Below are 17512 nucleotides of genomic sequence, written 5' to 3'. Positions count from 1 at the left end.
TTTTTTTACACGTACATCTAATAGAACTTCGCAAATTTAAAAAATATGTATAGTTTTAATTAAAAATGGGTGTTTTAATTTTAATTCGATGGAGCACGATCTGCGGTGGTGGCGGTGGCCTGAAGTCTGATTTGCCGCAACGCCAACCAAGCCTCCACCATCAGATCTTCATCTCATAGTCGTTCCTCACGCTCAAATCCATGTGCCTAACCCATTTCCTACAAGCGAACCAGATCTGGAAGTGTGTTGAGTGGTGGTGGCGGCGTTGCGGTAGGCAAAGGAGGTGGTGGCGGCGCTGCCATGGGAGGGAGAGGGAGGTGGTGGCGGCTATGGGTTCTCTGAGGTAGGAGAGAAAGCTTCTAGGGTTAGGGTAGAGAAAAAGGGAAAAGGTGTTTTTTTTACAGGGGAAAAATGGTGTTTAGTAAAGTGATTTATATTTAATAAATATTTTTTATAATTAATTAATCTGAACCGTTAATATTAAAAAAAATTACATCTAATGGTTGGAAATATCTTGGACCAGGAAAAAATTGGCCCACCGTAGGTGAAGCCTCTTTTATAACAATCGACTCTACTAATCATAAAAATGCAACCTTTAGCACAGGTAGTCAATTGCGCATATCACATATCAGTAAAAAAAAGGAACATAAAGTCAGATAAAAGCATTAACAGAACAAAAACTATTGAAAGAATCACAAAAAAGTGAGAGACTCGTAAATAGAGTTCCGACCAAAATCAAAAATTGAGAGACTCGCTAACATCGTAAAGACCCACTTCAGAGGGAGCTTCCCTTGGGCAAGCAACACATATTTAGTGGGTACAATCGATTACACAACCTCTAAAACGTAACCAACAACAATACTCCCTCCGGCCTCAATTGTAAGCCAAAAACATGAAAAACATTTGGCCTCAAATATAAGCAAAAGTCATAAAATTCAACTCTATTTAATATTTTCTTTCCACGAATACCCTTACACATGCATTTTGTCATTTAATTTGTACAAATTCCTATATTTGTATTACCGAGCTGCTATAACTCATTTCCACACACATTCCCAAGTTAATTTATGCTTCAAGTTGCTTACTAGTACTGTAAAAAAAAAGACTTACTCCTACACTACTTAAAAAATGGCAGCGTCATTTGTACCAAAAGAAAAATTGGCAGCACCACATGAATTGTTCAGCATACCTTCATTTGACTTGGGCATCAGTGATGATGAGGATTTCTCACAATTAATTGTTGAAGATTCATTAGATAAGGATGGAGAGATGGACACAAAAGAGGACAACGAGATGCTCTCACAACTCATTGTTGAAGATTCATTGGATAGGGATGAAGAAATTGGCATAGAAGATGATAATGATGATGAAGACGTGCAATCTCTTTGTAAGTTGAAGCACAACTTTGATCTCAATGAACTCCCAAAAGAAAATGATTTTGTTGTGGACAAAGTTCTAGATGAAGAACCAAGTTTTAGTTCTGCTAATGAGGAGATCAAGAAAGAGGTTGATGAGATGGTCAAAATTTACATAAACTATGCCTTCTAGAAGTATTCATATAAAAACTTGATTATGTGGTTTTGTATCTGAGATAAGAAAATGACCTGCCTATCTAATCTATTTTTGTTTGATTGTTTCATTTTTGTATGTTTCGAAAATTAAGTATTTTAATTGGCTTAGTAAAAAAAAGGCTAAAAAGCATTTTTGGCCCCTGATGTTTCAAGTTTGTGCAAATTCTGCCCCTACTCTATTTTTGTCGATGTTTCTACCCCTCATGTTTTCAAACAGTGCATCGTCTACCCCTCATATTTTCAAACAGTGCACCGTCTACCCCTCACGGAGGGGTAGACGGTGCACTGTTTGAAAACATGAGGGGTAGAAACATCGACAAAAATAGATAGGGGCAGAATTTGCACAAACTTGAAACATCAGGGGCCAAAAATGCTTTTTAGCCTAAAAAAAATTAAAACGAAACTTACGAAAGTAATTTTTCAATATGAGTAACAGGGAAGCATATTTGTTTCAATACCATAAATGAAGTATCCATCAACTTTATAACATAAGATTAGATTTCAATTCAAAAGGTATTCATAAACTTCATGGACTAAATCTGGATCACATTCCAGTTTAGTGGGTAGCTTCCCTTGGGCAAGCAACACATATTTTTTCATATGAGGAATTTTGTATCTGTTGGATCCCTTTTCCTTCATGATCTCAACCATACACGTTTGGAGTGTGAGAAATATTTTGTTTGAACTTTTGCAATCAAAATTCTCATAAGCATCTTCCACAACTTCAATTAGCTCATCAACTGTTTTAGTCGCTTTCTTTTGTTGCAATGATTGTATGGCGCTGAAAAAACCTAAATCCAAAACATTTAAATCAGGAGAATTAGCTGGTTGACAAGTCAAACAAATGTTGAATCCTCCTTCAGAAGATGCTCTATGAAATTCTTCGTCATTTGGTGAAACATGACATGGTGCATTATCTTGTTGAATAAAAATCGGCTCATGTGCATGCTCTCGTGGCCATTTTTCTTTGATTGCCGGCAACACCTTGTTTATTAAGAACATTCGACTCACTTCTTTTGTGATAGAAGTAATAGGTTTTGTTTTAAGTGTACCCGCTGCTCGATTAACACTTGACCTTCTTGCTGGTACTTTTTCTACAAGAGGAAACACTCCAATTTTTCCTGTAAATGTCACGTTACCTTCATCATTGAATCTGGGTCTAGCCATTGCTGCTAAAAACATGACTTTTTGAATGTAATTTTTGTTCTTGATGGTTCGGTGCGGATCATCCTCAGCAGCAAGAAGATAATAGTTCATACTCTTCTTTGTCATGTAAAACCACTTTTCATCTATGTGAACAACATTGTACATTGATTTAAACATTAGATTGTGAGGAATGCTATTTTCGTCAAGCATGTTGAAGCAAAATCTAAGACGAGCTTTCATATTATCATCCTTCAAATGTGGGTTTAATGAGCTTGAATGTCGACGCAATTTCCCTTCTTTTAAATACTTTTCCAATGTTGTCTTGCTTTTAAGACCCAATGCACATGCTAAAGATCTAAGACTGCTTCGCTTAGCTAACGGAACTTCAAGAGCTTTCTCCAAGTCTATCTCAACTCTTTTACGACCACAATTTTTTGTTCTTTTATGGCATACATCACCCATTTCTTTTGTTTGCTTCCAAATTCGATAAATTACATATGTAGAGACCGAATACAAAGAAGCCAGCTTTGCAACAGTTCCACGGTTAAGCTTTCCGTCAGAACATGAATTTATCAACACTTCAGAAATAATTTTCCATTGATTGTTATCCAAGAAAACACGTCTTTGTTTAGATTGTTGTGTCTCTTGTACAACAACGTTTCCTACATGCATCATTAAGAGAAACAATTGAACTTCATTAAGTTAACAAAGATAAATGAATTATAAAAAAAATGACATCAAATGACATGATAACAAGACAACGTGTTCCCAAAATAACTAGCCAAATGACATCACATGATAACAAGCCAACAAGACATGGAAAGTTCATTTAGGGAGAGCTCACCGTTGTTGTTGTTTGAGTGATTGTGAGAAGAAATTGTTTCAGCTTCATTTTCATGGAAAGTTTCATCATATGATGGATACATATTCATGTCAAAAGCAACTTCTTCTTCATATGATGGAGACATGTTTAAATCAATAGAAAAAAAACTAGTTTCTGGAGGATCAAGGTTCAGATCAATATTGAGAGGCATTGTTTACACACATTCAATGAGAAAGTTTTATGTTCAATTTATAGAAAAAATCAGGCGGTAAAACTAAATTTATATCAAACAAAAAAGTGGGACATGTAAAATTTTCAATACAAAATTTCTCCGCCTAAACTAAATTTTGTTCTCTGCCTAAACTAAATTTTCAGTACAGAAGTGGTTCATCTTTGTATGTTTTGAATTTTTACAAGGGAAACATCAAAAGGCATACTACTCCCCATGTTATTGCATTAAATATGTTAGACATTCAATAGTATCATAACGGAACCAAATGCACACTGTTCAATTTCATTAAATTTTGGTGTTTAAAACTAGAAGGTTATTTTAGTAATTTTAACCCATAGTTTACACAAAATTAATACAAAAATCCAACTCCTTAATAAGTGTGCAAATGATAATATTTGCTTACAATTGAGGCCAGAGGGAGTAAGTAACAACTAAAACATGTTGGAGAATCACCTTGGTTCTACCCAGAATTCTATGAAGATAGATTCAATGATTAAGAGTTAATGCTAAGGCTTAGCATTAATCACGGTAACACTAATTGCAATGATTGAGAGAGAGAAAACAAAATGCAGTAAATCATATTATTTAATGCTGGAGAGTCAATGATTATTATTGCACACACTCTATAATTGAGTGCACTATTTGAAGACAATACAATGAGGACTTCAGCTCAATCATTAAAGAGCTTAGGGACTAAACTGTAAAAATCGTAAACACACTAACTATTATAGCTACACATGAATTAACACTTCATTCCAATACTCCCTCCTAATTCAGAACAGTAGCTATAGACACAACATTCAATCTCTTGCATAACCCTCTAAACCTTTCAGCTCCCAAAGGTTTAGCAAACAAATCTGCAAGTTGTTCTTCAGAAGGGCAATGAACAAGCTTCAATCTTCCTTTTGTCACTTGATCTCTCAGAAAATGAAAACGTGTCTCAATGCGTTTACTTCTACCATGAGCTACTGGATGCTTAGCCAAATCAATGGCTGATTTGTTATCAATCATCAGCTGCATCTCACTTGAACCTTTGAGTCCAATATCCTCTATCAGCATACTAAGCCATGCAGCCTGACAAGCACTGAAAGAAGCAGCTACATATTCAGTCTCATATGAAGAAAGAGCTACAATGGGTTGCTTCTTTGAACACCAACTAATTGGTGCATCACCACACAAGAATACATAACCAGTAGTACTCTACATGCCATCCTTATCACCACTCCAATATGAGTCCACATAACCAGCTATTGCATTCTTCACATTGTAAGCTTTCTTTGGAAACAAAATACCATGGTCTAGGGTTCCTTTTATATATCTCAATATTCTCTTAGCAGCCAGAAAGTGTGATTCCTTAGGAGCCTCCATGAATTTACTAACGAAACCTACTCCATAGCTTATTTCAGGCCTGCTACAACAAAGATATCTCAAGGAACCCACCATCTGCTTGAACAATGTGGCATCCATTGATTTTCCAGGATCTGACTCAGTCAAGATCACTCCACACTCAACTAGAGTTGTTACTGCATTAAAATCAGCTAAGTTTAACCTTTTTAACACATCACCAACATACTTCTTTTGGCTCATAAACACTCCCTTCTCAGTTATGAGAAACTCTATTCTCATAAAGTATGATAAGTCCCCCATGTCACTCATCTCAAACTCCAACTGCATTCTCTTCTTGAACTTTCCAATCTCAGTTTCATCACTACCAGTTACCAGGAGATCATCAACATATAAGCATACAATAAGCATTCTTGTACCTTTACCCTTAAGCACATACACACCATGCTCAGAGGTACACTTCAAGAAACCAAGCTTTTGCAGAAATGAATCAATCCTTTTGTTCCATGCTTGAGGAGCTTGCTTGAGGCCATACAAAGCCTTATCAACCTGTAAACCTTATGCTACTTTCCTTCAATCTCAAACCCAGGAGGTTGACACACATAGACCTCCCCATCAAGAGGTCCATTAAGAAAAGCAGATTTCACATCTAATTGATGAAGTCTCCAATCCTTTAGACTAGCTGCTCCCATAATCAATCTCACTGTCTCCATTATGGCAACTAGAGGAAACACCTCAATGTAGTTTATCCCTTCCTTTTGCTGAAAGCCTCTAGCAACCAATCTAGCCTTGTACTTAGCAACTGTTCCATCAGGCTTCATTTTAGTTTTGTAGACCCACTTCACTGAAATCGGCTTCTTACCCTTAGGTAATTCTACTAAGCCCCAAGTCTCATTCTGATCAACTGACTTGAGCTCATCCTTCATAGCATTGATCCAGTTATCATGCTTAAAAGCTTCTTCTACATTAACTGGCTCAATCTCAGCATAAAATGCCAAGTGCACAAGATCACCTTCTTGTGTCACAGCATTATCAGGAAACAACACATAATCATTCAACGTGGGAGGTATTTGTCTTGATCTTTCACTTCTGGTAACATTCTCTCCAGGTAGAAACTCATTTACTTGCTCAGTTACAAGAAGAACACTCTCACTAGTGTCATTCACAACATCTGGCAAACCACCTTCTAACTCAGAGAACACAAACTTAGTTCTTGAGCTTGAAGATTCAGGTTGCTCATTATCCCAACTCCATAAAGCATTTTCATCTACCACCACATCTCTACTTATCACTATAGCATTAGTGATTGGATTCCACGGTCTATAAGCTCTAGTAGAATGAAATCCTACTAACAACAACTTCTCTCCTTTATCATCTAGCTTCTTTCTCTTCTAATCTGGAACATGTCTATAGCACATTGAACCAAAGATCCTTAAGTGCTTCACATCTGTCTTGACACCAGTCCAAGCTTCCTCATGAGTTAAAGCCTTCAACATCATAGTAGGACACCTATTAAGTATATAGGTAGTAGTTGAAACAGCTTCCCCCCAAAGATGAGTAGGAAGTTTCTTACATTTTAACATGCTCCTCACCATGTTATTGATTGTCATATTTCTCCTAAAGAGCCACACCATTGTGATGAAGAGTATAGGGATCTATCACTTCATGGTAGATACCAGCTTCTTCACAAAAGACCTTCATTACCCTAGACACATACTCTCCACCACCATTTGTCCTCAAAGTCTTGATGCTTTCACCACTTTGCTTTTCAACTAGAGCCTTGAATTTTCTGAATACATCATAAACCTTTGACTTCTTGGTCAACAAGTAAGTCCACATCTTCCTAGTATGATTATCAATGAAGGATACAAAGTACTTGTTCCCTCCTGAAGATGGAACCTCATAAGGACCACACACATCTGAGTAGATGACATCAAGCCTACCCTTAGAAATCACTGGCTTGCTCTCAATAAAAGAATTCCTTGGTTGCTTACTCAACACACATTCTTCACACAACTGACCAAAGGTCTTAACCAGTGGAATACCTCTGACCATACTTTCATGATGTAACTGGTAAAGCCCTTTGAAATGCAAGTGTCTAAATCTCAGATGTCATAGCCAATCTGGACTCATATCCTTGACTGACAAGCACTAAGAACCATTAGTGTCTAGATCCACTCTGAATGTATTGTTAGAAGAGAGCAAAAACTGAAGAATTAACCTCTTCTTTGGATCTGAAACCAACAATTTCTTCCCTTTGGTCTTCATAGAATAACCCTTTTTCTACTAGTTGCCCTAGGCTAATCAAATTATGTTGCACATTAGGCACATACAAGACCTCAGGAATAACAGCTTGTTTATCATTCCTCTTTCTAATCAGAGTTTTTTTCCAACACCAACAGAACACTACTTCTTTTCTTTTCATTAAGATCCACAAATCATTCTCTATGGCCAGTCATATGAGAAGAACACCCTAAGTCTAAGTACCAAGTACTTTCATTACTCTTGTGAGGACTACCAACTGAGTTAACAACTGAGTTATTAACCTCATCTCTAAGCACACTGGAATCTCTAGAAGCTTTAACAGGACTAACATCAACAATATGACCAGGAACAACAAATAATACTTGCTCTGGATCAGAATCATCATCCTGAGCAAAATAGGCTTGATTCTTAGCTCCTTGCTTGCTCCCTTTCTTCTTGTTCTTGCACTCATAGGAGAAATGGCCATATTTCTTGCTAGAGAAGCATTGTACATTTTGCTTATTAAACTTCCTTTTCTTCACCTTCTCCTTAGAATCCCATTTCTTCTTTGAGTCACCATCTTCTTCATGATTTGAAGATTGCCCTGACTCCTTACCCTTCCAAGATTTCGATTTGGAATATTTCCCTTTGTCATTCCAGCTCCTCTTACTAGAATTACCACGAGCATACATGGGTTGCTCCTCATCTCTCTCTGAATCCCTCAAATTCAACCTCATCTCATGTGCTTCAAGCGATCCCTGTCGTTCATCAATCTTGATACTCTCAAGATCCTTTGATTCTATGATCAAAGGACCTTTTCCACCAAATTTTGATCAGTCATCACTCACCATTGGTCCTCATCTGATTCGCCAGAGTCTGAAGACGAGTGAAGAACTTAGAAATTGACTCTGATTTCTCCATGTGAAGATCTTCATACTGTCTTCACAGCATCTGCAATTTCACTTTCTTGAGCTTAGCCACGCCGTCATAGTTCTTGTTCAGGATATCCCACGCTTCCTTTGACGTCTTCGCCGTTGCAATCTTCACGAAATTAGTTGGGTTTACACACTGATGAATGATGAACAATGCTCGAAGATCCTTCTTCTTCGCTTCACGATGAGTTGTGGTTTGCTCAGCCGTAGGGTTCTCTGGAAGCGCTTACCCATAAGTGACGAGTTCAAGCACATCTTGAAATCCAAAAATCACCTCCATCTAGGTATGCCACCGATCCCAATCGCTCTTGCCATTAAGAACTGGCAAAGATGCGGGGAATTTTCATTTTCTCCCGCCATGATCTTGAACGAAGCGTCCACTTTCACCAAATCAACAACACCCCAAATCGCCTCTGTCATGAATGCCCAGAACGCAGCCGCAGCTCGCCGTCAGTGCGCGTTGGTCGTTGTCGCCGGAAAGAACGAGCTCTTGATACCACTGTTGGAGAATCACCTTGATTCTACCCAGAATTCTATGAAGATAGATTCAACGATTAAGAGTTAATGCTAGGGCTTAGCATTAATCACGGCAACACTAATTGCAATGATTGAGAGAGAGAGAGAGAGAGAGAACTAAATGCAGTAAATCATAGAATTTAATGCTGGAGAGTCAATGATTATTATTGTACACACTCTATAATTGAGTGCACTATTTAAAGACAATACAATGAGGACTTCAGCTCAATCATTATAGAGCTTAGGGACTAAACTGTAAAAGCCGTAAACACACTAACTATTATAGCTACACATGAATTAACATTTTATTCAAATAAAACACTCTAGGATTGAAATAGGAACTTCTAAACTATTAGGGACTAGTATGTACTCTCTTCGTTCCTATTTAACTATCCACTTTGAGTGGAGACACACATATTAAGGGTGTGATTAATTTTGTTGATTTTTAGAAAAGTGAGGATTATTTTTCTATTTTACCCTTCAAAGTATGTGTTATCTCCCCTCATTTATTGTACTAACAAGGGCATTTGTTGTAAAAACATCATTTAATACTCTCTTAAAATGCTAAGTGGATAGTTAAATAGGAAAAAAAATTCTTCAAAGTGGACAGTTAAATAGGAACGAAGGGAGTAATTACTTAGCTATTCCTAATACTCCCTCCTAATTCAGACTACTAGCTGATACAACATTCAACTTCTTACATAGCAGAGCAAACATATCATGCCTCAAAGGCTTAGTAAACAGATCTGCCAACTGATCCTCAGACTTGCAATACTCAAGCTCTGGCTTCCCCTTGTTCACTTGATCACGAAGGAAATGAAATCTAGTTTATATAGGCTTGCTCTTTCCATGTGCCACTGGATGTTTAGACAAGTCAATGACTGACTTATTATCAATCTGCAACTTCATGGAACCATTCCTTCTTAAACCAATTTCCTCCATCAGCATACCTAGCCGCACAACTTGACAAGCACTATAGGAAGCAGCCACATATTCTGCCTGACAAGAGGAGAGTGCCACAATAGGCTGCTTCTTAGAGCACCAAGAGACATGAGCATCTCCACAAAAGAACACATAACCAATAGTACTCTTTTTGTCATCCTTGTATCCACACCAATCAGAATCCACATAGCCAACTACCTCTGATCTAACAATGTATCTGATGTTAGGAAACAAGACTCCATGACCAAGAGTGCCTATGAGATATCGCAGGATTCTTTTTGCGGCAACAAAGTGAGATTCCTGAGGATTCTCCATAAATTTGCTAATTAATCCAACACCATAACTGATCTCTGGTCTATTGCTACAAAGATACCTCAATGAACCAACCATTTGGTTAAACAAGGTAGGATCAACCGCTTTACCGGTATCCTCCTTTGTCAAAATAACTCCACACTCAACTGGTGTGGATGCAGATTTGCACTCAGACATATTAAATCTCTTCAAAACATCTTGTGCATATTTTTTCTGACTCATAAAAATACCACTTGTTGGGGGAGACATGAGAGCCCATGGATCGAGGATCGAGGAACAAGAGACCAAGAGATATCAACCCCACATCTTAACCCAAAACCTTAAGGCATTAGGTTTATGGGTCAAGATGTGGTGTTCATATCTTTTGGTATCTTACTTGTAACACCCCAAATTTCAGGGGTTACGGTAAAAACCTGATAAAGTAAATATGCAATGTTTTCCAAATTGGATTCAAGAACATGAGTGTATTTTTTTTTCTTTTCAAAGTATTTCCAAAACATGTCATGCATACTCCCAACTGTAAATAAATTTACATTAAGCCTTGAACAAGGCAAGTACCCGAGGGTAAACCCGAAAGCACACAACCTATAAAATCTAACAAGAATCAGATTCAACAAAGAATCCATTATGCAGAGACATCACAAATCCGACATACTCCCTACGATTTCCATTTCAGGGTAACGCAGGAAAGCAACGTATTGGAACCTACTCGAAAACTCAAACGTAAATTCCTAAAAATCATTAGGTACGCTTAAACCAATAACGGCAAGCTCTCTAACCCAAGGCTCTAGCCTTAAACCCGACTCTACTCTTCAAGTCTTTCACAAATCTTCAAGTCCTCATCACCGACTCGTACAAGGGTCAAGTTTCATCGAGGGTTCTCCATCGCCTAATAGCATTAAGCGCCCAAACAACAAGTAGCAAACATAAATGGTTAACTCCATGCAATTACCACGTATAAAAAGGAAAAGCATGTTATTAAAGCTTAAGTGCATAACATGGCACATAGGCTAGCAACTTAATTCCAAAGAGATGATGACATATATCCAACAACATAAAATCAAATCAGATATCAGCAACATAATAACATATTTAAATCAGATAACAATAACCTCAGCAATATAACATCAAATCAAATATCAACAACCTCAACAATATAACATCAATTCAGATATCAATAACCTCAACAATATATCATTGAATCAGATATCAACAACCTCAACAATATAACATCAAATCAGATATCAATAACCTCAACAATATAACATCAAATCATATATCAACAACCTCAACACTATAACATTTGATCTGATATCAACAACCTCAACAATATAACATCGAATCAGATAAAAGTAAAACCAACAATATGGGTTAATCAATAACGTCTCGTAAGACGGGACAATGATAGGACTACACCTCCTCATCGCCACTTGTTGCGCCACACAAGACGGGACAACCAGGTGAACACAATCACCTGACTGCCACTTATACGTCACACAAGATGGGACAACCAGGTGAACACAATCACCTGACCGCCACTTATTGTGCCACACAAGGCGGGATAACCAGGTGAACACAATCACCTGACCGCCACTTATACGTCACACAAGACGGGACAACCAGGTGAACAGAATCACCTGACCGCCACTTATTGCGCCACACAAGGCGGGACAACCGGGTGGACACAACCACCTCATTGCCGCTTATCGCCACACAAGGCAGGACAATCGGGTGGACACAACCACCAGATCGCCTCTTATACTTAAGCCATATATGCCAAGTCAATCAACAACAATGCCCAAACCAATGATCAATTCGGAGTAACCACATGTTATTCCTAATTACAACATTTGCACAAACAAATCAACCTCTATTGAGCAATGAAACTATAATTCAGTGATGTAAAACATAACCATGTCCTATCCAATGGAAAGCAGTAATCACAGAAACCAGTAAATGGCCGAAGCCTCTTAGAAAACGGAGACACACGTCTCAATAAGTTCACTTGGCCGAAGCCTACAGAAAATATTTGGCACAAACTTCAGGAAACATTCAACATAAGCAAGCATACATCATTGCAAATATTTCAATCAATTGACAATCAAATTAAACACCTTCATCTCAAACGCATGCAGTGCGATAAAAGCATGCAAGACTCAAAGACGCTCTAAAACTGAGTTACCCTTACCTTAGCCAATTTCCTGCCTAAACTTCAACTACAATCCAATCACATCCTTTGGCTTTTTGTCCTTTGGCTTTGTCGCCAAGCGCTTCCGTTATTTGTACCCTTCATAAGTACACATAACGTAATTACTAATTGAGCTACCTACTTCCCAAGTCTATGAAGGTATGAAAAACAATGGAAATGGGGGGTTTGAATAGCGTTTTCAAAATAAAACTTTCCATCTTAAGATTTAGACAAATCTTGTCGAGATAAACAACACAAGGTGCAAAGATAAGAAATGAAGAGAAGCACACAAGGATTTTATCCTGGTTCACTTGATAATCACTCAAGCTAGTCCAGTCCACCCGTGAAGGTGATTTCTTCCTTCTTAGAATGAAGGCAATCCACTATTCAAAGTTTGTTACAACTGCACTAGCAACCTGCTCAGTGACTAACAATACAATAAACTAGTAAACACTAAGATTCACACTCTTAGTCTTCTCAAGGATTTGACCAACCTTGGTCCCTTAAGGAAAAACAAACTAATTGTTTAAAAGGTTTGGGTTTACAATGAAGTGCTTCTGAGAAAGCTAAGGTAAACACAATAAGAACGGTTGAAGAAAGATTTCTAAGAAAATAGTTGAATAATTGCTTGAGTTTTCATAAAGTTTCTTAGTCTCTTTCTTTCGTCTTCAGCCTCTATTTATACTCCAAGGATTAGGGTTGTAGTCGTTGCATGGAATGCTACTGTTGGAGGGCAAATCCGGAACTTTCAGATTCTGATGTGGCTGAACGTCTTAGGTAAGGCCGTCAGGATAGTGCATCTGCTTGTTTACTTGGATAGCGACGTGAGCCTTATCCGAATTGACTTTTGATCAGGTGACGCTTCATGTTGGAACTTGTGAAGCTTGGTGATCAGAGTCAGAGGGAATCTTGGATCCTCTGACCTTCGTATCTTCTGCTTCTGGTCATCAGAGTAGGAAGTACTTGGTCTTCAGAGCCAGCTTACTCTTGGACTTCAGAATCTTCACTTCTTAGCTTCTGGACCTTCAGAGCTTCTGGATCTTCAAAGCCTCTGATCTTCAGAACTTTAAGTGATCTGAATCTGCATCAGAGCTTATCATCTTCAAATCGTCTGAAGCATTTACTACTGTTCAAACAGAACATAGTGAGTGCGAAAGCGTTGCGTTTGTTACTCTTTTGGCTTAATACTTCTGATAGGTGTGTATATTGACCAGAGTCAGAGTCTGTCATTTAAACACTCATAAAGCAAAGTTAGAGTACCACAATTGTTCATACATAATAATAACCTTGTAATCATCAAAACATAAAGTTGGACTACATGACCAAATCTTGGTCTTACAGTCTAGAGCTACGACCTCAAGCAATTGACTCGAAGAAAACACAAGTTAAACTTAATCTCTGTAATGGTTATAAACCATTAGGATCGTACTAGGAAGTCAGGACAAGTTTTCATAATGACAACAAACAATAACACAATTTGCGTTGCTTCAAAAGCTTTTGACTAAGTAAATCAACTTAAGGAGATAATAACAAAACTCTTATTCCCTAACACTCCAAAGCATTGTAATATCATTTTAAAATAAAAGGTTTTCACATCTATTTTCCAAAGCAACTCTTTTCACTTGAAATAACTAATTTTGGCAAACGATTATAAACTATACAGCGACTTTGGCTAATTTTTAAATACGTCAAATGCACTTCGAAAAATCTAATATTTTTATCATGGGTTCTGTAACATGTGTTCTAAATACCTGTAAATTTTCAAGTCGAAATTCGAAGTATAAAATTCGGGGAAAATAAAATACTAACAGCAGTTAGTGAGAAATGGGACAGCTTAACCCGTGCTCACTAAAATGCGTATAACTTGAGCTAGAGACGTCGGAACGACATGAAACCAGAGGCAAAAGTTTTCTAACAGAAAGGGCTACAACTTGTATGAATACTACTTCTTCAAATTCAGTCGTTAACACAGTATAAGACAGAATTCCATAGTTCGTAAATTCTGGCGAGTTTGTCATTCTAACAACCTTTACACTTTTTTTATCCACTCAAATCAATAAGTTCGCAAAACCCAACAAGTACAGCAGTAACATAAGTTTTGAAATGATACAAATACAACTTGGTACGTGAAAGCATATATATATTATCCTAGGGCTATCCCCAAAACTATCCAGGGCACTTTGATACATTTACTAAAATTGAATTCCAATTTCTATTTCCTAATTTAGAAAACGGGTTAAAATCTATATTTGTCCCTGCACTTTGAGCGAGTTTTGAAAACCGTCCCTCGCCGAAAAATCATCTAAAAACCATCCTCATACTATTGAAAATAATTTCAACTCATCCTACAAAATGCATAGCAACACAGGTCATGAACAAGCCACACATGTTGATGAACAAGCATGCATAATTTCAAGCAAATTTCAAGTTTCAAGCATCACAAAACCCAAATCGTGTTGGGTCCAGGTGGGCCAGCATCCTGCCTGCAGGTAGCATTCGAAACGGGGCGCTGTCTGCTACGCTATAAGAAATAACGTTGCGCCCTCACTAACACCAATTGGTTTTGGCGTAGTGGTAAGCGCGTGATCCAACAAATCGCACACTGTCAATTCGAACAAACAAAACCCTAAAACAGAAACAAGGTAGAAACAATCCGATTCAACTCAAAATAGAAACCAACAACAACAACACACAAATCGCAAAGTACATGGACGATTATATAAAAAAAAAAAATCCACATCGGGTCTCATTAATTGACGTGGACGGCCAAGACAGCGATTGCCAGACCTGAGGCTGCCGGAGGGACGGGTCAAATTTGTTTTTAAAAGTCTGATGATGGTTTTCATATAATTTTCCAACGAGGGACGGTTTTCAAAACTCGCTCAAAGTTTAGGGACAATTATAGTTTTTAACCCCTTAGAAAACCCATTACCCTGGACTAACATTGAACCAAAGCTATACACTAAAGATGCAATAGGGTGGTCCTCTATTGTCACATAATTTCCTAGTACAGTGTTCAAGTCTTTCTCCCATTACCTCAGTTCTCAAGGCTGTGGGGCTAATCTGAACTCCTCCATCTTCTTTGGTCGTGGTCTCCCCTCTCTCTGAAGGCTATCATAACTGAACAGTAAACGCACAACATTCAGGGCATGAAACTCATGAGATGAACAACAGAAAGTTAGGGTTTTGAAAGGGAAACTGAAAATTGACGAGGAGAATCATCTCGTAGCAATGATTAGGCTTTGGATTCAAATAGAGGAGGGGTTTTGAAGTGGATGATGAGGGGAGTTCAGTGGTTGTGTTCGTTTCTCAAAAAACTGAATGGTTCGCCGGAGATCGGACTTTGAAGGTGGCGGCTAGGGTTTCATTTTTCTCCTCTGTTCTTCGTCGTTTCTAGAAGTGGTGGTGACGCTGCGGTGCTCGCGTGGACAGGGGAGAGGAGCTCGCAGTTGTGGCCTCAACGTGGCGGTGGTTTGTTCATGGTGGCTCTTAGGGTAAGAAGAAGAAGACGCGGTGATGGTGGTGTGGCCGGATGCGGGCTCGCGTGAGGGGGGACGCGGTGGTGGTGGCTGCTTGGCCTTGGGTGGCGGTTGCCATGGGAGAAGAAGAAGGTGATGTTGAGTTGCAAAGGAAAAATGGAGGAGAAGAAGTGAAGAAGGAGAAAGTGAGAGATAGATGTCGAGAGTGGAAGAGCGAGAGCATGAGTGAGTGGGAGGTTGAATCTAATTGGGTGTGGGTGGGGCCCACGTGGAGAGAGAAAGTGATCAGAAAATTTAAATGTGTGGTGAGGATGAGAGGAACTGATGTGGAAGATAAGAATGAAAGAATAAGTGATTGAGGGAAAAGATTAAAGAATATTCTTTGGTGATAAGCTATCAAAGGTAATTATGAAAAGGTGACCTGTTAGAACATGTCGTCTCTTCATAAAAGAAATGGATAATTAAAGAGTATAAATTCCTAAGATTAAAATGGAATAATACACACGAAAATAATTATAAAATTATTCTTGTATTTAAATAAACTCTATAAAATCAAAATATTGAAATTAATTAAAGGTTTAAATACTCTGGAGGTCCCTGAAATTGTCTGTCTTATGAAAATAAGTCCCTGAAATTTTTTTTTTTCCGATTCCGAATCCCTAAAATTATTTTTTTAATCAGAATAAGTCCCTACTCGTGTTTTCAGCCTATGTGGCTCAATTTTTGCTGAGTCATTTATTCCACGTGGCTTTTCAACTTTTTAAAATACACGTATATTAAAAAAATAGAATTAAACATTAAAATTTAAAATTAAAATGTTATTAACCTAATTAACCCTAAATCTAATTAACCATAAATCCCTAAAAATATTTTAATTTAAAATTTAAATGTTAAATTTTAAATTAAAATGTTATTAACCTAATTAACCCTAAATCTAATTAACCCTAAATCACTAAATCTAATTAACCCTAAAAAGATTTTAAATTAAAATTAAAATATTTAATTTTATTTTTTTAATCCATGTGTATTTAAAAAAAATAGAAAAGCCACGTGGAATAAATGACTCAGCAAAAATTGTGCCACATAGGCTGGAAACACGAGTAGGGACTTATTCTGATTAAATTTTTTTTTCCAGGGATTCGAAATCGGAAAAAAAATTCAGGGACTTATTTTCGTACGGCAGACAATTTCAGGGACCTCCAGAGTATTTAAGCCTTAATTAAATAAGATAGTTATTTATTTCAGGGTCTTACATTAATCATCGGTCCATGGGATCCCTTGTCTCCCCCAACAAGTGGTATCAGAGCCTATGGTTCGTGGGACATGGTAACGACTCCTTGTGTCGAAAGTCCTCCTAATATTTTCTCAGATTCTGGCGCAGCTACCACCGTAATGGAGAACCCAGAACGCTTCAGTCACAGGAACAATTCACAAGCAGTGAATGCAAGATCGCAAAGTGCATGAGCAGAATGCGGTTTTTAGAAGTGATTCTGATGCTCAAGACATGATTTTGTGAACTCAATCAGATCCAAGATGAACGTGCTCTGTATACCAATTTGTTGGAACCTTACTCTGAAACTATGTTAGAGAAGAAAAGAAAGAAAAGATGAGAAGAACTTGTTTTCATTGTTAATGTATGTGAACACCTAATTTTATCCTATCCTTTTTTATCCTTTTCTTATTCTAGTCTTAATTATACAAAAAAAAGGGAACTTTTGGTGCACGCGCACCATTTTTCTTGCAGGCTATCTACTAGCTTTGAGGCCTAAATATTTGCTGCTGA

At 37.7% G+C, this 17512-nt stretch overlaps 2 protein-coding genes across 2 annotated transcripts; both read right to left on the bottom strand.

Annotated features, from left to right (window-relative positions):
- Positions 1–2072: 2072 nt before the first annotated feature.
- On the bottom strand, positions 2073–3751 carry LOC130744593 (uncharacterized). The gene is made up of 2 exons (XM_057596763.1): positions 3562–3751; positions 2073–3379 (listed from the first exon to the last, which is right to left on the bottom strand). The coding sequence occupies exons 1-2, from the start codon at positions 3749–3751 to the stop codon at positions 2073–2075; spliced, it is 1497 nt and encodes a 498-aa protein (XP_057452746.1).
- A 5885-nt stretch (positions 3752–9636) lies between these two features.
- Positions 9637–10311, bottom strand: LOC130744591 (secreted RxLR effector protein 161-like). Its single transcript, XM_057596762.1, has one exon. It carries the CDS (start codon positions 10309–10311, stop codon positions 9637–9639), a length of 675 nt encoding a protein of 224 aa, XP_057452745.1.
- Positions 10312–17512: the final 7201 nt, after the last annotated feature.

The sequence above is a fragment of the Lotus japonicus genome, chromosome 3 (assembly GCF_012489685.1).
Source record: "Lotus japonicus ecotype B-129 chromosome 3, LjGifu_v1.2".
Classification (NCBI taxonomy): Eukaryota; Viridiplantae; Streptophyta; class Magnoliopsida; order Fabales; family Fabaceae; genus Lotus; species Lotus japonicus.
This window is presented reverse-complemented; position numbering and strand designations above follow the sequence as displayed.